Below are 24,582 nucleotides of genomic sequence, written 5' to 3'. Positions count from 1 at the left end.
GGAGGTTACAGAGAGAGGGAGGGTTGTAGAGACTGGAGGGAATTACAGAGGGAGGGAGGGTTGTAGGGTAGATGGAGGTTACAAAGAGAGGGAGGGTTGTAGAGCTGGAGGAGGTTACAGAGAGACGGAGGGTTGAGGCCCCAGAAGAACATCGGATAAGAATTTCACATGAGACATTGCTGGACCAGGAACAAATCTAGGTCAGCGAGCACAAAGATGATGGGTAAATGAGACTTGGTGCGAGTCAGGCAGCATACTTTTGGATGAGCTCAAATTTATGGAGGGTTCAAGATGGGAGGGTAGTCAAGAACACATTGGAATAGATGAGTCTTGAGGTAATAAATGTGTGGATAAGGGTTTCAGTAGTGAATGGGCTGAGACAGGGCGTGAGATAGTGAGGTTATGGAGGTGAAAATAGGCAGTCTTGGTGATGGAGAGCATAGGGGTTTGGAAATTAAACAGGATGTCATGACTGTGGTGGGATTTACCTCCAGAGTGGTTTGGTAGAGTCGGACGGTCAGGTTCTGATGAAAACCTGCTCCTCTCGGATCATGGAATACCCCAAGTCTTGTAATAATGATGGGATGGAGTACTCGGAAGTCAATCTTTGAAACCTTGCTACCAAGCAATGTTGAAGCAGGAGTTCCAAACAGACTGATGGCTTCAATTTCCTGTCCTATAACTGCAGAAAGTAAGAAAAAGAAGAATTTACATTTATTTGGCATTTTTCACAGCCTTAGGACATCCCAAAGCATTTCACAGCCAATCAAGTACCTTTGCAGTGTAGTCACTTTTGTAATATAGGAAACACATCTAACAACTCACGCACAGCAAGATCCCACAAGCAATACAGTAATGACCAGGTCATCTGTTTTAGTGATGTTAGAGAAATATGTACCAGTTGCAGAACACCAGGGAGAACGTCGTAGATGGGGAGGCAATGGCATAGTGGTATTGTCACTGGAATGGTAATCCAGAGACCCAGAGTAATGTTCTGGGGACTCAGGTTCGAATCTCGCCACAGCAAATGGTGGAATTTGAATTCAAGAATGACCATGAAACCATTGCCATCTGACGCAAAAACCCATCTAGTTCACTAATACCCTTTGGGGAAGGAAATCTGTTGTCCTGGCCTACATGTGACTCCAGACCCACAGGAATACGGTTGATTCTTAAATGTCCTCTGAACAATTAGGGATGGGCAATAAATGCTGGCCTAGCCAGGGATGCCCACAACCCATGAACGAATAAAAAAAACCTCTCCTTTGATGAAGTGCCATGGGATCTTCTATGTGCACTTGAAAGAGCAGGCAGGGCCTTGGTTTAACATCTCATCTGAAAGGTGGCACTTCCAACAGTGCAGCACTCCCTCAGCATTGAGGGTCAGCTGAGTTCATGTCTCTGGAGTGAGACTTAAACCCACAATCTTCTGACTCACAGGCAAGAATACTACTTTCTAAGCCATGGCTGACAAAGATGTTAACATGGATACACTCAAAAAGTTGACAGAATCAAATTCACATTCTTATTTTTCTTTGCAGTGGAATATTGACTACACTGAGAACTTGATGCTCTACATTAAATTATTGGTTTCATTATAAATAAACAATATGCTGTAGCTAAAGGTTATTATAAATTTATAAAATCAGCATAGTGGGCCATTCAGCCCACTGTACCAGCTCTCTACATAGCTATTAAATTAGTCCCATTCACCATACTCTTTCCCCATAGCCCTGTAAATTTTATCTTTTAACTTTATATCCAATTTCCTTATGAAAGTTACTATTGAATCTGCTTCCACCACCCTTTCAGGCAGCACATTCCGGATTTTAACAATTCACTGTATCAAAGAAATTCTTATCTCCCACCCAAGGTTCCAGGATATGGAGGAATACAATATAGAGGGTAGACCCTCCTTTCCCCAGCTCTGTACTTGCTTAAAACCGGTTACATCGCTAACTTTTTCTAGTTCTGATGAAAGCCTGAAACTCTATTTCTCTATTCACAGATGCTGCCTTCTCTGCGCAGCATTTCCAGAATTTTCTGTTTTTATTTCAGATATCCAGTTTGCTGGTGTTCTGGAATCCTCTTCTTTAATAAATACATGAACACAGCATTTCAATAATCTCCAGCAAGCCTGACCTGGGTTTGTAAAGTTGAGCAGCTGACAGGAGTAGGGATCCTCTCTGTCCTCATCAGGAATGTCGCAACCATAAGTTCCAATTATAAACTTTGCAAGGATACTGCCAGAGACACAAAATAAAGAGAGGGAGGAAAAATGTTCATTTTCTACAGCACCTTTCATGGCCTTAGGACACCACAAAGCAGTTTACAACCAATGAACTACCTTTGAGGTATAGTCATTGTTGTAATGTAATAAATGTAGCAGCCAATTTGCAAACAGCAAGCTCAAACAGCTATGTGATAATGACCAGACAATCTGTTTTTTGTGACGTTGACTGAGGATAAATACTGAACCTTTGAAATAGTGCCATGACTGTACCATTTACATTCACCCAACGAACAGATGGAACCTTGGTTTAACATCTGATCTGAAGGATGGCACTTCCAACAGTGCACCGCACTGCACTCAGTACTGCACTGGGAGTGCCTACCTGGATAACATTCAAAAATTTCTGGAGTGGGGATTGAACACACGACCTTTTGGTTCGGAGACATGATAGACCAGAGTTAGAGGGGGCATAGACCCAGAGCACCAGGATGGGGAGGTTGCAACCCGGGGCACTAGGGAGGAGGGACAGACCCAGGGCACCGGGGAGGATTGTGGTGTTGGGGTGGGTGTCGGGGTGAGGTGATCAATGCCCAGGAGGGGAGGATAGACCCAGAACTCTGGAGGGCATAGATCCAAGGCACCAGGTGGGTAGGGGGTGTAGTGGATAGACCCAGGGCAATGGAGGGGAGGGGAAATGGACCCAGGGCACCATGGGGCACAGACCCAGGGCACTGGTTGTGCGGTCATGTGGGGGTAGACCTAAAGCACTGGTGGTTGTAGATTCAGCGCATTAGGGGAGGAGGTGTAGACCCAGGACATTGGGGGAGGTGGGGTAGATCTAAGGCATTGGGAGAGGGGGGATAGACCCAGGGCTCTGGGGGAGGGGGAACAGACCTAAGACACTGAGGAAGGCGGCGGAGAGTTTTTGTGGGAGGGGAGGATAGATCCTGGGCATGGGGGGGTGGGGGGGCGGGTGGTGTGTGTGTGGAGGGGGTGCAAGACCCAGGGCACCAGGTGAGGGGTGATAGATTCAGGACAATGGAGGGGATTGGGGGAATTGACCCAGGGTACAGGAGCAGGAAATAGACCCAGTGTGTAGGGTTAGGGTGGGGATGCAGATTAGACCCAGGCATATAGATTACAAGATTCTTGCGTGTTTCAGCATCCTTTGTTATCCAACTGGACCACACTTGGACTCAACCATTCTCAATCACCCCTCCCTCCCACCACAGTGACCAGCACTAAAGCGGAAGGTGGTATAAGCCTATGCACCATGTACTAGAAGATTGTACCAGATTTAACATCAAGTTTAACAATTTCAGATCTTAACCACTGTCCCCATATTTTTGGACAGCAACAGTTGGGAATGGTTCTGCTGTTGTTCTGTTGACACCTAAATTACATACATGGCACTCTTCACAGAATCACAGAATGGTTACAGCACAGAAAATGATCATTCAGCCCGTCCTGTCTGGTGGATCTCTGAAGGAGTTATTCACCTAGTGCCATTCCCCTGCCTTCTCCATGTAGCCCTGCACATTCTTCCTTTTCAGATAATAGTCCAAATCCCTCTTGATTGAATCTGCCTCCATCATTTGCTCAGACAATGCATTCCAGATCCTAATCACTCACTGTGTGAAAAAGTTTTTCCTCATGTCACCATTGCTTATTTTGCCAATTATCTTAAATCTATGCCCTCTCATTCTCAATTCTGCCACCAATGGGAAAAGTTTCTCCCTATCTAATCTGTCCAGACCCCTCATGATTTTGAATACCTCTATCAAATCTCCTCTCAATATTCTCTTCTCCAAAAAAAAAAGACCAACCTCTCCAATTTATCTACATAACTGAAGTTCCTCGTTCCTGGAACCATTCTTGTGAGTATTTTCTGCACTCTCTTTAATGCCTTCACATCTTTCCTAAAGTGTGGTGTCCAGAACTGAATCTTCTCAGTTGTATAATCCACCTGACGTCTGTCATAAGCGCACTTTTTCTTCTTCACCTTAATCCCTATATCTTTTATTATCCAGGGAACTCTGAATTTTTTTTTGTCCTACCGTTCCCCTTCATGGGGATATATCTTGAATGCCCGAACTCTCTCTTTTGTAAAGGCAGTCATTGTTCAATTACAGTTCTGCCTACTAACCTATGATTCCAATTTACCTGGGTCAAATCCATTCTCGCCCCATTGAAGCTGGCTTTCCCCCAGTTAATTTCTCTTACTCTGGATTGTTCCTTTTCATTTTCCATAGTCAACCTAACCGTTATGATACAATGATCACTGTCCCCTAAATGTTCTCCTACTGACAGTTGATCTACTTGGCCCACCTCATTTACGGGGACCAGGTCGAGCAGTGTCTCCTTCCTCATTGGACTGGACACATACTGCTGTAGAAAATTCTCCTGCAGGCACTCTAAGAACTCTTGCCCCTCTCTGCCCTTTACACTACCACTGTCCGAGTCTATATTTGGATAATTAAAGTCTCCCATTATGGATAATTAAAGCCCCCCATCATAAGTACTCTATAGTTCTTGCACCTCTCTGTAATTTTCTTGCAGATGTGTTCCTCTACATCTTTCCCACTAGTTGATGGCCTGTAGACTACCCAAACAATGTGATTGCACCTTTTTTTGTTCCTTAGCTCTGGCCAAATATTCTGTCCTAGATCGCTCTAGAACATCCTCTCTCTCCAGCAATACAATGTTCTCCATAATCAATATTGCCACCCCTCTCCCTTTCTTTCCTTTCCTATGTTTCCTGAACACCTTGAATCCAGGAATATTTAATACGTAGTCCGGCCCTTATTTAAGCCAGGTCCCTGTTATAAACACATCATTTTTTCCATGTGGCAATCTACACTTGTCACTCACTAATCTTATTTACCACACTCCACATGTTCACATATATGCACAGTAACCCTAATTTAGGCTATTACTTTCTACCGTACTTTGAACCCACCTAATAATTTACTATTCCCTATTCTAGTGCTATCTGTCTCTCCCAATATTCTGAGCACCTTGGTGTTCCTCCCTGATATTACCTACTGGTTCCCACACCCTTGCCCAGTTAAGCCCTCCCAATAGCACTAGAAAATCACCCTGTAAGGACACTGGTCAAGGCTCTGCTTAGGCCTTTACAGGTCCCAGCTCGCCTGGTGCTCATTCCAATGTCCCAGGAATCTAAAGCCCCCCCCCATCTTTCACCATTTTTTCAGCCTCGCATTCGTCTGTTTTATCCTCCTATTTCTACACTCACTTGTGCATGGCACTGGGAGTAATCCAGAGATTAAATTCTGCCTGGGCCTCATCCTTCTTTATGCCTATATCGTTGGTACCAATGTGGACCACAACTACTTGCTGTTCACCCTAGCCCCTCAGGGTGCTCTGCAGCCATTCAGTGATATCCTTGACCCTGGCACCAGGGAGGCAACATACCATTGTGGATTCACACCTGCGACCTTGGAAACATCGCTCTGCTCCCCTATCAAATCTCCTATCACTACTGCTCTTCCAGTCTGTGCACCCCCACTGTATAGCTGAGCTAACCATGGTGCCATGGACTTGGCTCTGGCTGCACTCCCCAGGTGAACCATCACTCTCATCAGTATTCAGAACTGAACACTTGTTGGAGAGTGAGATGCACTCAGGCAACTGCTGCTTTACCTGCCTGTTTCTTCTTGGCTGTGTGGTGGTCACCCATTCCCTCTCTCCTTGCATACTCTTGAGCTGCGGGGTGACTATATCTAGAAACATGCTATCCACGAAGCTCTCAACCTCACGGATGTACCGCAGTGACACCAGCTGCTGCTCAAGCTCCAAACCCCAGAGTTCAAGCTGCTACAACTGATGACACTTCCTGCCCATATGGTTATCCGAGACATGAGAAGTGTCTTGGAGTTCCCACATACCACAGGATGTGCACTCTAGAGGTCAGAGCAGCCCTGCCAATCCTCTATCTATTAGATAATAAACCTTGCTGCTACCAATAAACCTTACTATTTAATAAAAGAGAAGGCTCACAGCTATTCACTTCCCTTCTGTTATTATCACTTAAATATATGGAAGCTAACTGAATGCTTTACTTAAAATTTTTAAAGTTTTTAATCTCCAAGCTACTTAGCCTCAGTCTCTAACTTTGGAGATAAATAATTAAAAAGGAAATATTTGCTTGGCTATGGGGAAAGAACAAGAAAGTGGGATTAATTGATTGCTCTTTCAAAGAGCCAGCATGAGCATGATGTTGGGAGACAATGGGTTTCTACTGTACTGTAAGATTCTATAACTCGACATAGAATGCCCTATACATTGCAAACCTTCTTCCACCTCCTCTGCAGAAGTTTTGGACCTTTCACACCAAATAAGGAGCATTTCTCATGTCATTGTGCACTCTGCTAGACTACTTCCTTAATCTAAAAGCTCTTCAAGAAGAAAAGTTAAACCCTTGAATAACCTGCTACTCACCGCTGGTTTAGATGGTGTAGATGCCCCAGCCAAGTCTTCCTGAGTGCATTGCGCAACTCATGGTGGTGTCGAGCTGACAGTATGCCAATCAAAATATCATACTGACCTGCTGTCCACTCTGGAAAAAGAAAATTAACACTCAGAAGTAACAGAAAGAAAGAAATTGCATTTATATAGCACCTTTCATGAAATTAGGACATCCCAAAGCACTTTACAGCCAATTAAGTACCTCTGAGAACTCTTCTGCTGTTCTTTAAATAGTACCATTGGATCTTTCACGTCCAACTGAGAGGGTGAATGGGGTCTCAGTTTAATGTTTCAACTGAAAGATAGCACTTTTGACAGTGCCTCCCTCCACTGCACTGGAACAGTCAGCCTGGATTATGGCCTCAAGTCTCTGGTGTAGGACTTGAACCACAACCTCTGCATCGGCCTTATATCAGGAGATCTTTTGAACATTATAAATATTTTCCCCCAAAAATATACTTTATTCATAAAATTAGTAAAAGTACATTATGCAACAGTTCAAATTTAACATTACAGAAAGTGCAAAACATACTAGTTTCTTCCAACACAACATCTTGCACTCTGCCTCACTACGCTTAAAATTACGGGTTCTATTTACAATATTCATTTCATGTCAAACATACAGCTCGAGGAATTTTACAGTTTCCAGCCCTTCGGTATCGATGGGCCATATACAGTAGCTTTTTCAGCAGCTGCCCCAAGGTTTAGCACACATAACTTATTGTAACAGTTCCTCTGCATAAGATATACACCATGCTGTGTGTGATTCAAGGCAATGGTGAATGGGTAGGGGAGTGAGTCTAATTGGATAGCTCATTCAAAGAGCTAACACAAGAACGATGAGGTGAATGGCCTCCTTCTGTGCTGTACAATTCAATATGGAGGTAACAAAACACTCAACAAATTTGCATTGTCAGCTGTCTTGATAATCTTGGATAACCCTCAATATTTTTGGATAATTTACCCTGTTTAAAACAGATGCTATGTGCAGGCACTGACTGAAGTCCTTTATATCACACTGAATGCAGTGAACTACAGTAAAAGGTCAAAGAACTCTAATTTCTCATGCTTACATACAGTAACTCGTTGCATTTATATAACGTCTTTAACATAGCACTTCACAGGGAGTGATCAAATGAAATATTACACTGAGCCATATAAGGAAATATTAGGATAGGTGACAAAAAAACCAATTGACATATGGGAAAAAAATGCAAATAAAAAACACGCAAGAAAAAGCAAAACACTTTTAATGAGGAAAGTAAATTGCCATTTCCTTTTATAAGAAGCCTATTTGAGATGGATATGTCCCGGGTTCCCAAGCATCTATTTCATAACTATGAGCAGAGGCTCATACAAAGTCACAAATTTTGCCCTGAGACCTGAGTTTTTTGGAATGTCCATTGACACCACTCTGTCAGCTAATGAGTTGGAAGTGGGGTGGGACTTACAGCAAACAGAGTCTATTTTGCAGTGAAGAGAGTATACTTTATGGTTTAATTAAACAGTATCTATGTAGTAAAAACAAAAAGCTAAAAGCTACTGCGGATGCTGGAAATCCAAAACAAAAACAGAATTACCTGGAAAAACTCAGCAGGTCTAGCAGCATCGGTGGAGAAGAAATCAGTTAACATTTCGAGTCCTCATGACGAAGGGTCATGAAGACTCGAAACGTTAACTGATTTCTTCTCCACCGATGCTGCCAGACCTGCTGAGTTTTTCCAGGTAATTCTGTTTTTGTCTATGTAGTAAGTCGATTTCCTCAACAAACAGCGAAAAGCATTAGTATACTCAGCAGTATTTGTTTGGTCAGCAAACAACAAGTCTAGTTACAAAGAGTCCCTGTGAACTGCAGCAAACAAACGTCATAAGCAAAATTGCAGCAAAGTCTCCTGATAAAAGCAGGATTATATCTTCAGAAAATTGTAGTTTGGAGGACAATTAGATTATACAAATGAGCATAATATCAATACCAGTCACTTACAACAGCGTGGCCTCTAGGTGTGACTGACCCAATCATCTCTAATCTAACCGGGACTTATGCTGTCACGATATGCAGCCAGTATTTTATTCCGTTAACTGAGAGCCGGGCATGCTAGTAGCATGGCCATAATTTTTAGCCCCAAATCATGTCAAAAATACATTGCACAACTGACACTGAAAATCAGCAATGCTGCCTATTTTACTGCTGAAATCCCCATATGTGCACATACAATTATAACTTAACCTTAACTTATATTTATGTATTTATATCTCAGTATCAATTCTTTATATTTTGAGCTTTACCAGCAGTATAGAGTTGATTAATCAGTGCCTTTAAACACTATCAATGCTTTTTTTGGTATCCTTCTTTCAGCCTCCAGCTGGCAATGAGTCAAACCCTCTTCTTGTTACTGGTGCTTTAAGCAGCTGAATGGCTCAGATTGAAACAAATAAGGACTTAATACTAAAATGTTTTGAATGTCAAGTAGAGAGTTTATCTTTTATGCTCCCTGCAGAAGCCATGATGCATATTACAAGTATATCGATGTGAAGAAGGATGGCATTGGTGATGTTTCAATGTTCCTGATGGGCTGTTATCCTCAGCTACATTTGGGGATTCGACCACATTAAGCATGATCGCTGGAGGAAGTACCACTAAATGGTCTGCTAATACATCACAGCTCAAAGTCACATTAGAAGGTGACAAAATCTCTCAGCTGGACCAGTGAATTGCAACTGTTTCATTGAATGTTTATATTGTGTTTGTGCTTTTTACACCAGTTGGTGACAAGTAAAACTCATTGCTAATTACCTTTTAAAAAAAACATTTGGCAACTGATCGATCAACTGTGTAAAGTGTCTGTGATGCTCAGCAACACACATCACCTGCACCAGTCAGATAGTGATCATCAAGGAGACTAACCAAATCCATCTCTTGAAGCACGTCCTATGACTTCGACACTGTCCCGTGATGTCAACATCCAATTTCACATGTGATACAAAATAGTATTGCAGTGAGGACGTAGTTCATTAAACTCAATGGTACAGTCTGTCACTCAGAAAAGGCTAATCTTACCACAACAAAAATAGAATTACCTGGAAAAACTCAGCAGGTCTGGCAGCATCGGCGGAGAAGAAATCAGTTAACGTTTCGAGCCTTCATGGCCCTTCGGCAGAACTGAAGCATAGTTAGGAGAAGGGAGAAATATAAACTGGTTTAAGGTGGGGGGGGGGAGGAAGAGACACATTGAGGGTGTGGTGTGATGATTGTGGAGATGAGCAGATAATCAAAAGATGTCACAGACAAAAGGGTCAAAGAGGTGTTGAAGGTGGTGATATTTGTCTGAGAAAAGTGCTAATTAAGAATGGAAGACAGGATATTCAAAGTACAGCTCTAGTGGGGGTGGGGTGGAAAGACTAACAAGGTTTTAGTTTTAGATTTAAAAATAATGGAAATAGGTGGGGAAAGAAGAATCTATATAAATTATTGAAAAAAATGAAGTGGGGGGGGGAGGAGAAACGGGGTGGGGATGGGGGGAGGGGGAGTTTAAGATCTAAAGTTGTTAAATTCAATATTCAGCCCGGAAGGCTGTAAAGTGCCTAGTCGGAAGATGAGGTGCTGTTCCTCCAGTTTGCGTTGGGCTTCACTGGAACAATGCAGCAAGCCAAGGACAGACATGTGGGCAAGAGAACAGGGTGGAGTGTTAAAATGGCAAGCGACAGGGAGGTTTGGGTCTTTCTTGCGGACAGACCGCAGGTGTTCCGCAAAACGGTCACCCAGTTTGCGTTTGGTCTCTCCAATGTAGAGGAGACCGCATTGGGTTTTTGCTTTTAGCTTTTTGTTCTAATCTTACCACAGTTTTTTTTGAAGCAGAACCCGCAAAATCTGATTCTCCTCCATTAGGATAAAAAAGTTAGAAAATCTTTTACTTAAATCTCCAAACTCCTCAATGCATATCTGGGTAGGAGAGAGAAAAGAGGCCTAGGTGAAATATTCTACTGAAGAGAGAAATGGGAGGGTGTGGGGAGGTGCTGTTTTCCTTACAGCAGGGAAGGACAAGGGAAGATTTAATAGAGGTGTTCAATATATATCAAGAGTTTTGATAGAAAAGATGGAGAGAAACTGTTTCCAGTGGCAGAAGGATCAGTAACCGAGGACACAGACTTAAGGTAAATTTGCAAAAAAAGTCAAGAGGGAATGAGAATAATTCTTTTTACACAGTGGCTTGTTACGACATGGAAGCGCTGCCTGAAAGGGTGGTGGAAGCAGATTCAATAGTAACTTTCTAAAGGAAATTGGAGAAATACTTGAAAAGGATGAAAGTTCAGGGCAATGGGGAAAGGTACTGAAGTGAGACTAATTGGATAGCTTGTTCAGAGGGCTGGCACAAGTACAATGGGGCAAATGGCCTCTTCTGTATGATTCAATACAGAGGTAACAAAACACTCAACAAATTTGCATTATCAGCTGTCATGCTAATCTTGGATAGTCCTCAGTATTTTCAGCTAATTTACCCAGTTTAAAACATGTTTAAAACAGATCTGGAATTAAAAGTCTAACGATGACCATGAAACCATTGTTGATTGTCATAAAAACCCATCTGGTTCACTAATGTCCTTTAGGGAAGGAAATCTGCCATTCTTACCTGGTCTGGCCTACATATGACTCCAGACCCACAGCAATGTGGTTGACTTTTAACTGCCCTCTAAAATAGTCTAGCAAGCCACTCGGTTGCATCAATCCGCCAAAAAGTCTAAAGGGAATGGAACCGGACGGACCACCCGGCATCGAACTAGGCACCGGAAATGACAACGGCAAACTCACCCCTGTCGACCCTGCATCTGGGGCCTAGTGCCAAAATTGGGAGAGCTGTCTCACAGACTAGTCAAGCAACAGCCTGACACAGTCATATTCACGGAAACATACCTCACAATGTCCTAGGCACCACCATCACCATCCCTGGGCATGTCTGTCCCACCGGCAGGACAGACCCACCAGAGGTGGCGGCACAGTGGTATGCAGTCGGGAGTGAGTTGCCCTGGGAGGCCTCAACATTGACTCTGGGCCCCATGAAGTCTCATGGCATCAGGTCAAACATGGGCAAAGAAACCTCCTGCTGAATATCACGTACCGCACCCCCATCCTCAGCTGATGAATCAGTGTTGAACACAACTTGGAGGAAGCACTGAGGGTGGCAAGGGCGCAGAATGTACTCTGGGTGGGAGACTTCAATGACCATCACCAAGAGTGGCTCGGTAACACCACGACAGATCAAGCTGGCCAAGTCCTACAGGACACAGCTGCTAGAGTGGGTCTGTATCAGATGGTGAGGGAACCAACAAGAGGGAAAAACATACTTGACCTCATCCTCACCAACCTGCCTGCCACAGATGCATCAGTCCATGACAGTATCGATGGGAGTGACCATCGCACGGTCCTTGTGGAGACAAAGTCCCGTCTTTACATTGAGGACACCCTCCATCATGCTTTGTGGCACTACCACTGTGCTAAATGGGATGGATTTCAAACAGATCTAGCAACTCAAGACTGGGCAACCATGAGATGCTGTGGGCCATCAGCAGCAGCAGAATTATACTCAACCACAATCTGTAACCTCATGGCCCAGCATATCCCCTACTCTACCATTACCATCAAGCCAAGCGGTCAACCCTGGTTCAATGAAGAGTGCAGGAGCGCATGCCAGGAGCAGCACCAGGCATACCTAAAAATGAGGTGACTACCTGGTGAAGCTACAGCAGAGGACTATTTGCATGTCAAACAGCATAAGCTGCAAGTGATAGACAGAGCTAAGCAATTCCACAACCAACAGATCAGATCTAGGCTCTGCCATATCCAGTCATGAATGGTGGTGGACAATTAAACAACTCATTGGAGGAGGAGGCTCCACAAATATCCTCAGCCTCAATGATGGAGGAGCCTAGCACATCAGTACAAAAGATAAGGCTGAAGCGTTCGTAACAATCTTCAGCCAGAAGTGCTGAGTGGTGATCTATCTCGGCTTCCTCTGGAGGTCCCCAGCATCACAGATGCTAGTCTTCAAACAATTCGATTCACTCCACATGACATCAAGAAATGGCCGAAGGCACTGAATACTGCAAAGGGTATGGGCCCTGACAACATTCCGGCAATAGTACTGAAGATTTGTGCTCCAGAACTTGCCGTCCCCCTAGCCAAGCTGTTCCAATACAGCTACAACACTGACACCTACCCAGCAATGTGAAAATTGCCCAGGTATGTCTTGTACACAAAAAGCAGGACAAATCCGACCCAGCCAATTACTGCCTCATCTTCAGTAAAGTGATGGAAGGGCTCATCAACAGTGCTATCAAGCGGCACTTGCTTAGCAATAACCTGCTTACTGACGCTCAGCTTAGGTCCCACCAGGGTCACTCAGCTCCTGACCTCATTACAGCCTTGGTTCAAACATGGACAAAAGAACTGAACTCCAGAGGTGAAGTGAGAATGACAGCCCTTGACATCAAGGCCACATTTGACCGAGTATGGTATCAAGGAGCCCTCGCAAAACTGGAGTCAATGGGAATCAGGGGGAAAACCCTCCACTGGTTATAGACATACCTAGCACAAAGGAAGATGGCTGTGGTTGTTGGAGGTCAGTCATCTCAGCTCCAGGACATAAGGAGTTCCTCAGGGTAGTATCCTAGGCCCAACCATCTTCAGTTGCTTCATCAACGACCTTCCTTCTATCATAAGATCAGAAGTGGGGATGTTCGCTGATGATTGCACAATGTTCAGTACCATTTGTGACTCCTCAGATACTAAAGCAGTCCATGTCCAAATGCAGCAAGACCTGGACAATATCCAGGCTTGAGCTGACAAGTGGCAAGTAACATTTGTGCCACACAAGTGTCAGGCAATGACCATCTCCAACAAGAGAAAATCCAACCATCGCCCTTTGATGTTGAATGGCATTACCATCACTGAATCCCCCACTATCAACATCCTGGGGCATACCATTGACCAGAAGCTGAACTGGACTAGCCATATAAATACTGTGGCTACAAGAGCAGTCAGAGGCTAGGAATCGTGCGACGAGTAACTCACCTCCTGACTCCCCAAAGCCTGTCCACCATCGACAAGGCACAAGTCAGGAGTGTGATGGAATACTCTCCACTTGTCTGGATGAGTGCAGCTCCAACAACACTCAAGAAGCTCGACACCACCAGGACAAAGCAGCCCGCTTGATTGGCCCCCATCCACAAACATCCACTCCCTCCACCACCAACGCACTGTGGCAGCAGTACGTACCATCTACAAGAAGCACTGCAGAAACTCACCAAGGCTCCTTAGGCAGCACCTTCCAAACCCACGGCCACTACCGTCTAGAAGGACAAGTGCAGCAGACACATGGGAACCCACCGCCTGGAAGTTACCCTCCAAGCCACTCACCATCCTAACTTAGAAATATATCACCGTTCCATCACTGTCACTGGTTCAAAATCCTGGAAGTCGCTCCCTAACAGCACTGTGGGTGTACCTACACCACATGGACTGCAGCAGTTCAAGAAGGCAGCTCACCACCATCTTCTCAAGGAAAATTAGGGATGGGCAATAAATGCTGGCCTAGCCAGCAATGCTCACATCCCATGAATGAATAAAAAAACACATATCCCTTCTTATCTGAACAGTGAATTACAAATTTTTTTTATGTTGGGAAAGGGTGCTTCCAATTAAAGGAGCTCACCTGCCCACTGTACAGTATTTTTTTCCCCTCTCCTTCCTCTGTTGTTTCTGTTCCATCTACTGTACCTGGCTGAGAGGAGTTGTCCCTCAGCTGTCCCTCAATGTTGCTGTGAAACCACTAAGTGACATGGGCATCTCACTGTGATTTGCTTTAGTTTACCATTTCTGCCATTTCTCACATGATCCCCCAGCTGAGATTGTGAACTCAATGCACACAGGCATGAACCCATGTCCCATTGCTCAGGGCCATTCAGTAGAAATTGCAACTCACTGCACTGCTGTCCTGAAAAAGGAAAGCTTTCCCTTATACTTGGAGGAGAGATGAAGACCCATGTTTACAAAGAATTTTACAGCAAAGATGCAGCCATTCTGCCCAACTGAGTGTTTACACTCCACACAAGCCGCTTCCCACCACTTATCATCACACCGCATCAACATATCCTTCTATTCCTTTCTCCCTCATGTACTGACCTAGTTTGCACTTAAATGTTTTACTAAAATTACATTGATATACCAACAGTTTGTAGCATTTCTTTGTCACCGAAAAGGATGTGGGTAATAAAACTAACTAGTGTGCAGTACTTTCTCTCTCATTCACTGTTCAATTCTTCTCCAATTATCTTCTCTCCTGATTCATACTCTCTTATTCTTTCTATCTTTCCTCAATCACTCCATCTCTGATTGGTAAGCGTTCCTTGAACTTTATCGGTGAATACAATTTGAATATGACAGTGAAGTTGTTCAACTCTACATCATCCTCTAATGACTATAAAGAGAAACAGGAAAATGAAGAAGGTAAAAACAAAACAAGGTAACAGAATATTATCCTCTTCCCACCTCAGCTAGTATCACTACCTCTTCGAATCATCTGGCTACATTTGAGACATTTACAACTTGAATTTTTATAAATGAAAGATTTATGACATACCCTACTACATGTTGGAAGAATTTTTAAAATCTTTTTGGATTTTGTTCTCAACAAAATACTGAACAATTCCAAGATCATATTATGTAGCTTGAAATGACACACAGAAACAATTTTGTTGAAAGCACTGCATTGATTGAAGTAGTCTTTCATCTCAGTTTTTTTCATAGAATCATAGAGGAGCGCAACTCTTCATTGCAATCCATGAACATACCATCCTGCAGTGACCAGGGCATTCATTAATAATTGGTCCCAGTGTAGGAGGCTAGTTTCCCTCTACTCTTCAGTGGCGACGGACAGACGGATGACAAATGGATGCAAATCAGGGAAATACGTTTCCCACAGGTGTACTTCCCCCAATCTGTGCCCTTTGAACCCCGGGCACAGGGCCCACGAGGTGTCCAGGGCTCTCCCAAGGAAAGCTTCAAATACTATTTCTCAGCACCGTGACATGTGCAGTTGCTCACAATCTGGAGGAGACCTAATCAAGTAGGATTGAAAGTCCAGGTTGTACAGTTTAAAAACAATAGGATTATTAATTTCAAACATCTGTCACAGTAATACAAAGCAAAATACTGTGCATGCTGGAAATCTGAAATAAAAACAGAAAATGCTGGAAATAATCAACAAGTCAGGCCTTTTGTCAGGTGACTTCAAAGGTCATTGACCTGAAGCTTTGACATTATTTTTCACAGATCCTGGCCTGCTGAACGTTTCTGTTTTTACTTGTTACAGTAAGATTTCTGCTAGGTATGAGGGTTTAAGTCATGTACATCACAGTCAATGCTAAAAATACACAGCCAAATCTACTCTAGTCTCTCGCTCATCACTTAATATTTGGTTGTCAAGCATGCAGAGCTTTACAGAATTTAAAGGTCATCCAGAATTCAAGAGATAATCTGTTCAGTGGAACAAACAGAATAAAATATCTCAGTGCCCTAAGAGAGGCCAAGGTGTTGATAGGACTTGTGACAACACACTCAGAGATCTTTCATATGGATGGGAGACAATAATATATTACATCACATTTTTATCACATTGAAGAAAAACAGGGAATTCAGTTCAACCAGTCTATGCCAGTGTTTATGTTCCATATGTGCCTCCTTTCACCCCTCTGTGTCTCAACATACCAGCACATCCTTCTATTCCTTTCTCCCTTGTCTGCTTGTCCATCTTCCCCTTAGATCCATCTATGCCATTTGTCTCAACTACTCCAGTGGTAGTGAGTTCCACAATCCTATCACTCTCTGGATAAGGATGTTTCTCCTGAATTCCCTATTGGATTAGTGACGATCTTATATTTATGGTCCCTTGATTTTGGACTCTCCCACAAACAAGTATGTCTTTCTTTTTCATAAGGGCCATTCAACTTTCTTGTGCTTCTCCTTCTCCTTGAATATATTGTACATAATTGTAGCTTGCACTTTGTACTAAAACGTCACCTTTTTGTCCCCCTCCTACCAACAAGGAAACTTGTTGGCTGTGTGAAAAGAGGTGCCTCCCTGATGCTCCCTCACCTCCCCAGTACTGTCTAGGAGAGTTGTTTGAGTTGTGGAAGAATTAGAAACAATAGCTTTCTTTCGGTTCCCTAGTGCTTCTCCTCCCCAATCCTGATATTCTATTATTTCGCTCCCGCCTCTCCTGAGGACAGTGACCACTGATGTATTGGGCTAGCATGCTGAGCAAAGCTTCCCCCGTTCTTCTGTGAATCATGTCATGGGATCTTTTATGCCTCCCTTAGAGGGCTGTGCGAGTCTCAGTTTGTTTCATTTCAAAGATGGCACATCTGACAGTGCAGTGCTCCCTCCGTACTGCATGGGACTTTCAGCCTGGATTATGGGCTCACCACTCTGTGGTGAGAGCAACACAGCTGACAGTCTTAGGAATCTTCAATGAATAAATTTGAAAGCCTGACTCACCAGCACTTCTGACCCTAGATTTCACCGCTTTTTACTTATGTTTGGAAAGCGAAATTTTCAAATCTAGTGTGCTGTCATAAGGAAAAACCAAACAAGTGGGCAGAAGCGATGCAGAACGCCCATCTACTTAATATCGTTCATTTTGTAAAAAAGATAACGAGCAATGATTATCACTAGGACACAAATAAGCAACTACAGGACAATAACCACGTGCTTTACAGCATAGAAGGTGCTGGCTGGATCAGTGCGTCACCAAGTTGTCCAACAGAGCGCAGGCGCAGTACAGCGGCTGCTATGGGGCGGAGCATGAACAGTGACATCACCTCGCCCGACGTCATGTGCGACGGCAGGTAGGGGGCAGCGCAGTGATGTCACGGGCCCCCTCCGCGCGCAAGGCGGTTGGCGGATATTTGACGGTTAAATTCACCATTACCTCGGAACTGGACGAAGCGGCCGGGACTGCAGCCAGGCCGCAGACCGAAAGGGACAATAATGGCGAGGACACAAAAGCAGGCCGCCGCTAGCACAGTTACGTTCCGCATTGATTGTCACGAAAGCGCCGCTTCTAACCGGTCCCCCTGCCGGTTAACGGCCAATCGTCGCCTCCTCCTGTTACCGCAGCCCTCCCCCCTCCACAGACGGCGCACTGAGGGGCCGGCCCGCCAACCCTCCGCCCCGTAATACACAGCCGTGCTTTGCTTGGTGCACTCTGGGAGTTGTAGTCCGGATATTTGGGAACCTGCTGGTTAGGTCGTCAGGTCAAGTGTTGAGCGTGATGACGTTGGGTGCTGCGGACGCACGAGGGTAGGGTGGATATTGTCCCTCAAATGGGAGTTGCTGCATTAGAGCTTAAAGTTAAAAGCTGGAATTCCTTTGGTCTACTTGAGGCAGCCGTGTTTCAGTGGGTAGCATTTTTACATAAAGTAGAAAGCTAGGGATTCAAGCCTTGAGCACAAAATCTAGGCTGATACTCCAGTGCATCACTATTGGAGGTACTTTTTTATTTGGATGAGGCGTTATCTCAAGGCCTCTTCTGCCCCTTTGAATAGGCATATAAGATTCCATGTCACGATACAAAGATGCTAAATGTGTCTGTCTTGCACGATAATTATCCCTCAACCAGCATCACAAAATTATCTTGTTGGTTGTTGGTTGTGGGATTGTGCTGCCATATTTCCCACATTATGACGGTGATTTCGCTTCAAAACATGCTTCCTTAGCGTTAAAGTACTTTGGGTCAGCCTGAGGTCATGAAGGTTGGTGTATAAATGCATAACTTCCTTTCACAGAGAAAAAACAACCCAAACATGTTTGATAATTGAACATTTCTTTAATAGCTTCACAATCCTTACTAGTTACCAAGCAGAAAATGAACAAAAACACCAACCAATTTACTTAACCCAGTCATGATATAACAAACTAAGGTTTGGACCTGATCTCCTAATCCAGGTCAGTACGAAACAAGTCCCAAGTACAAGTCAATGCAGTTGTCCTACAGCAATGCAGCACATTCTGACCACCTGATGTCAGTGAAGCACATTAGACAAAGGCTCATTTCTCCCAGAAAACACGATCAAAGTAGCAGAAAGAACCAGTAAATGATTAAAGCTTGACCTTTACTCTGGAGGTATCCTGCAAAATGTTAGCAGTTAGAATACACATCTGAATACAATTAACACGTACAATTTTATTCATACAGTTACAGCTCATTGTAGATTTCTTTCCTCCTTGTCACTATTTCCTTGAATTTCCTCCCCTCCCCCTCTTCCCAGCAGCAAGTCACAGGGGAAAGGGATATATTTTCACAAGAAATTACATTGTCACACTCCAAGTTGCAAATGGCCACTCCACTCTTCATGTGAGCCTGGATTCTAATAACAGACTATTTAATTACAGAAACTATTACAGCCAGGCTTGATTCTATCCTGTATCTACATTATTTCACATTCACTCCCCCCGTCACTGACGTACTGTCTGCGCTGTGTGTCCTATCCACAGGATGCACTGCAACCTCATCAAGGCATCTTCGGCCGCACCTCCACCACCTGGAAGGAAAAAGGCAGTAGGCACATGGGAACACCATCACCTGCAAGTTGCCAAGACACACACAACTCTGACTTGGAACTGTTGGCATTCCTTCATTGTAACTGGGTCAAAATTCTAAAATTCTCTGCCTAACACCACTGTGGGGACATCTTTACCACATAGATTGCAGTGGTTCAAAGAAGGTAGCTCACTAATGTAGATCAGTGAGCACAGGAGTGTTGAATGAATGGGGTTTGGTGTGATTTATGACACTGGGTATGGGGAGGAGGTTTACTTTACATTGAAGCTATTTTGCCCCCAAATGCTGATATGAAAAGCAATTGAAAATTATGTTGGGCCTCCAGACTGCTGAGTAGATGTCCTGACTAATTCAACTCCAATTAGCTGCCAGTCAACTGGCTGGGGAGCTGCATCCACCCTGCGCTGCCTTTGAATGGTTTTGGAGATTTTTGCTTGAATTCCAGCAGTGGGGTCGACAACCTAGAACTAGGCATGTTGAAAATCCACTCCAGTCAGTGTCCACTGGGTGAAGAATGGGTATATCGCCCTAGTGGGTCTTCTCTATCTAGCAGGTCTCTGAGAGGTGGATTTTACATCAGGTAAACAGACCATGGGGTGGAAATTTGTCTTGGGAGCAACAGACGCTCTAATTTTTTTCTGCAGTGCATGTTCGGTTAAGCACATAGGCCCTTTAAATTTTTTTGGGTGGCAACTTAAAGAGGCACAGCCCACATGGGAACTTTTAGGTTTTCTGTGGAGTTTAGAGGGAACATTGCTTGTGAGGTAGCACAAAATGGATAATGAATCTGCAGCCATTGCAGTCAGTGGAAAAAAAAATGGGGCAGAGTGCAAAGCAGGCTGCTGATTTGCTGGTTATGGCCTGGGTCAAATATCCTGCTGGCATTCACTGACAGTCCTGTCACAAGAGGCAGCATGCCAGATAGCCACAGTATCCTGGGAAGGAGTCAGTGTCTTTAGGAGAAGGGAGAAAACACAACCCTGGCAAAGGAAAGTAAACATGTCACAGAATAACATTCCCTTTTAAAAATAATTAATGGAACTATCACATCAGGAATACACTGAACACGAGACTTGTGCCTGGAAATGCAACTGCTTTTGAAATCAGAAGAATCCCCCACAGTATTGTCACACAATCCTGTCCGTTAGAGATTGTTGAAAAGGGAGATGTGCACAGTTTGAGGAGAGTGTCAGTCACTTCTCATTACTGTTATTTTTAAACTCCTGGTCAGGAATAGATTGGTACTAGACATTTCCTATAGAGTCTTCCTTTTTGAAGCAATAGAATACAACAGGAGTTTGTGACCAAACTGTACAGTGCTCTCATCAGACCACATCTTGGGTACCAGATCAAAGTCTGGCCACTGAGAAACAAGAACATTGAAAGACTGGAGGCAGTGCAGAGAAAGTCCATGAGGCTAATCCTTAGCATCAGGGGTCCAAGATAGAAAACATTGGATAAACCTGGAAAGGAGGCACCTAAGAGGTGCCTATTGAAAGATGCAGGATAGTTAAGGGAATGGAAAGGGTAAATCTTTAAACTTGGAGTAGAACAAAAGAACATAAGCTCAACCTAGTAAAAGATCATTTTCAGACCGATATCTAGAAACTCTTCACACAGAGATTGATCGAGACTTGGAATTGACTCCTGTTGGAGAGAACATTCTGGGATCATTTAAGAGCCAACCAGATGGAGCATTTGGAAGACTGACTGGCCTTCCCTGTCTGCAAGTACTCTATGATCGTGAAGCCTTGATCAAGAATGGAGGACAATGGACTGAGAGCAGCACCTTCCCATCCAGAGATTCATAACATGACCAGTCTTTACACAAGTGATTCCACCTTTAATAAAAAAACAGGAGGACAACTGTGTTTTCTCAGTAACCAATGATCCACTACCAACTTTTAGAATTGGCATGTTTCAAGGTTGCAGTACAAAGGCTTATCAACTCTGGTTGGACATACTCCTGGAGGATTCATTACAGGACCTCCCAACTCCAACTGCCCCATCCATTCAAACAATCTTTTTCCCTTGTGTCTCCAATATTTTTTTATGACTAATCAGTTTTCAAACAATGAAAACATACAATTCTGTGATGGCTCACAGCAGTGCCCAAGGCAATAATCGTTCATTCCTAGAGACTCTAGGACAATCCTGGAAGGTTGGCAAATTTAAGTTTTTCATTAAAGAAGAATTCCCCCAACCACTCCCCCCTCCCCCACCATGTCTGTTCCCAAGCTGTTTTAAACACTAACAACATATAAATGAGATGTGGCCAAGAGACATTGATAACCGTAAAGGAGCAGGTGCCAACTCTTTTAAGCAGATCTTCAAAAATGTTTTTAAAAACAGGTTGAAAGAAATGGTGTAAAACAAAGCTGTAATATATCAAAGGGAGAGTGAGCCAATGCTGATTGATTTTGTATAATGTGAGACTTGCTGAGTGCCAGAGCCACAACTACCTGAAGTCTATGATCATCAGATCAAAAGTTAAACATTGAAATTAATTTTTAATACATTTATATCTGGCAGATGCACAGTGTGATCATGATGAAGAACTGAAAGATGTGCATTTCTGGATATTATCATATATTTGATGTATTCCTATTCATTTTAGATGAAAAAGACTTCAGATGATCAGTTGGTGGAAGGAGGTCCGATGTTCCATTAGATTTCCTGTTTGCAGAATATGAGCCTGTCTATCTCCCCGTTGACCTCAACCTGTTCCAGTGTGGATTATCCTCCATGTAAAGAAACTGTTTCTAACATCTTGTCCTATGCTTGCCTTTTACAACCTTGCTCTCATTGTAGTGTTCGAATCTTTTCATGGCCTCACCACACCCTCATCGCTGCAACCTCCAGCCCAATAATCTTGGGAACTCTGCATTCCTATGATTCTGGCCTCTTGTCCATTACCACCACTGGCAGCCATGCTTTCAGCTGTCAGGGCCCAGAGTTCTAGAATCCCTCCTTAAACCTTTCTGTTTACCCACCTCTCTAAGCTGTTCCTTCAAACTTACTTTTTTGACTAAACTTTTGGTCACCTGTCCTGATATCTTCTTTCACAACTCTGTATCAAGACTCATTCAAAATATAGTTAGGAAACGTGATGGGCAAGTGTTCTCCTGGATGAAGATAGACCAAATGGCTCCCCTCATCTGTGTTTATCTTAAAACACCCATACATCAGTCTGTTGCTTCTCTCTGCGCAACACTGAAAGCCTCAATGCCTTCTTCATGCTGTGGTATCCTGAACCAAGCAACATATTGCTTCAGCATGTATAGCGATTGTACGTTTCTTTCCCATATGCCAGCCGTACATTTTTCAATTGTTCGCTCTTTGCATAGGCAGCTTTGAAACATATTCCATTTGATTTTAGTGATCTCTAGGCAACAGCTTAATCTCTGCTTAATAAATTGGTCAACAATAATTCACATTTAGGTTAAATTCTCATGTTATTTGTTATGTATCTGAGTGATAATAGTAACTGGAAAACAGAACTTTATCATTGATGAAAACTGTGGTAATTGACTCTTGACTTCAGCATTCCTGAGCTTTCAAGTTCCCCTCATTCCTAGAATAAATTTCATATCACAAGACTCTCATTCCTCATCCTTCATGTGTATGATAATTAAAGCATTGGGCAGAAATCATCAGAGATCATCCCTCTGAAGTAATGGAGGGCAATTTAGGCGATTGTTGTTTTTCTACATACTGTCGCCCTGTGATGTCCCAACCGTGAAATGAATTCTCTCTAACACGATCATACCAACCTCACCCAAAGGTGGGCCTACATCCAGTTGAGTGAGGAAATTTGTCTGAGCTTAATCTCTGATTCAAACAATTTGTAGAAAAACACCCCAAGGTGCTTCACAGGAGCATTGGCAAAGAAAATTTGACACCGAAGAGATGACCAAAAACTTGTTCAGAGGTTTGCTTTCAGGAGTGTTTTAAAGGAAGAGAGAGAGGTAGATCAGTTTAGAAGGGAATTCCAGAGCTTAAAGGTCTTGACAGCTGATGGTAGAGGCACGAACAGTGAAACAATTAAAATCAGGGATGCTCAAGTGGCCAGAATTGGAGGAGTGTAAAAGATCTCAGAGGATTGTGGGGCCAGAGGAGTTTACATGGGTAGCGGTGAGGCCATGGAGGGATTTGAAAACAAGGATGAGAATTTTAAGATGTTGCTAAATCAGGAACCAATGTAGGTCAATAAGCAGAAGGCTGATGGGTGAACAGGTCTTGGTGCAATTTAGGACACAGACAATATTTTGGACAACCTCAAGTTTACAAAAGGGTTGAGAGTGGGAGACTGACCAAGAGAGCATTGGAATAGTCATGTCTAGGGTAACAAATGCATGGTTGAGGGTTTCAGCAGCAGATGACCTGAAGCAGGGTGGAGTTGGGCAATGGTGTGTTCGTGGAAATAGATGGTCTTAGTGGCGACTCAAATATGGTTGGAAGCTCATCTTGGGATCAGATGTGACACCAAAGTTTCCATCAGTTATTAATCTCAGGTAGCCTTTAAATTTTTAATTGAAAAAGGCTGAACAGGCTGGAGTTCTTTTCTGGAAAGCGAGGTTACCTGATAAGAATGTGTTCCACTTGTAGAGAAGACCAAGACTAGGGGCTGTAAAAATAAGATAATCAATAATAAATCCAGTAGGAAATTCAGGAGAATCTTCCTTACCTAGAGAAGTTAGAATATGGAACTTGCTAACCCAAGGAGCATTTGAAGTGAATAGTATAGATACATTTAAGGGGAATCTGAACATGTACATGAGGGAGAAAGTAATAGAAGGATATGCTGACAGCTGAAGAAAAATGGGTGGAGGTGAAGTAAGTAGGAGGAGGTTTGTGTGCAGCATAAATACTGGCTTGGACTAGTTGGGTTGAATTGCCTAATTCGGTGCTATCAGTTCTATATAAAGTCCTACTAATGTTTCAGACATGCATTTATATCCCAACCTGTTTGATATATACATCGATTGTGGTTTTAGTTCTGGAAATATTAGATTAGGAAGCACATCAATACCATGGCCAGATTAGTTGGGATACATTAGATTTATCTTCAAAGAATATCATATTTATCTTCAAATAAGTTACTTTTATTCCTGAATCATAGCTTGGCTTCAGGGTAAATGTTTTTGAACCTATACTATGTCTCTTTGCATGCACATTCAATACTGTTGTTCTGTCTTCACTATGTACAGTCATTAAAAATAGGATGACTGTACTTCTCTCCAAAGC

General features: G+C 43.3%; 1 protein-coding gene and 1 long non-coding RNA gene across 3 annotated transcripts in view; one reads left to right on the top strand and one right to left on the bottom strand.

Moving 5' to 3' along the window:
- Positions 1–17,966, bottom strand: part of b3galnt2 (beta-1,3-N-acetylgalactosaminyltransferase 2) — a 61,166-nt gene extending 43,200 nt beyond the window's left edge. The window contains exons 1-4 of one of the 2 annotated variants that reach the window (XM_078541707.1): positions 17,704–17,966; positions 6,695–6,812; positions 2,143–2,243; positions 489–682 (exon numbers count right to left, since the gene is read on the bottom strand). In XM_078541707.1, coding sequence (XP_078397833.1) covers positions 489–682; positions 2,143–2,243; positions 6,695–6,812; positions 17,704–17,812 — 522 coding nt within the window. In that variant the 5' untranslated portion in view covers positions 17,813–17,966. The remainder of the gene's footprint in view (positions 1–488; positions 683–2,142; positions 2,244–6,694; positions 6,813–17,703) is intronic. The other variant, XM_078541705.1, reaches the window with a different exon arrangement.
- The window catches only part of LOC144680577 (uncharacterized), a 39,650-nt gene continuing 31,010 nt past the window's right edge, over positions 15,943–24,582 (top strand). Inside the window, exon 1 of the long non-coding RNA XR_013576583.1 lies at positions 15,943–15,981. This is a non-coding gene — a long non-coding RNA (uncharacterized LOC144680577). The remainder of the gene's footprint in view (positions 15,982–24,582) is intronic.

The sequence above is a fragment of the Cetorhinus maximus genome, chromosome 5 (assembly GCF_964194155.1).
Source record: "Cetorhinus maximus chromosome 5, sCetMax3.hap1.1, whole genome shotgun sequence".
Taxonomy (NCBI): Eukaryota; Metazoa; Chordata; class Chondrichthyes; order Lamniformes; family Cetorhinidae; genus Cetorhinus; species Cetorhinus maximus.
This window is presented reverse-complemented; position numbering and strand designations above follow the sequence as displayed.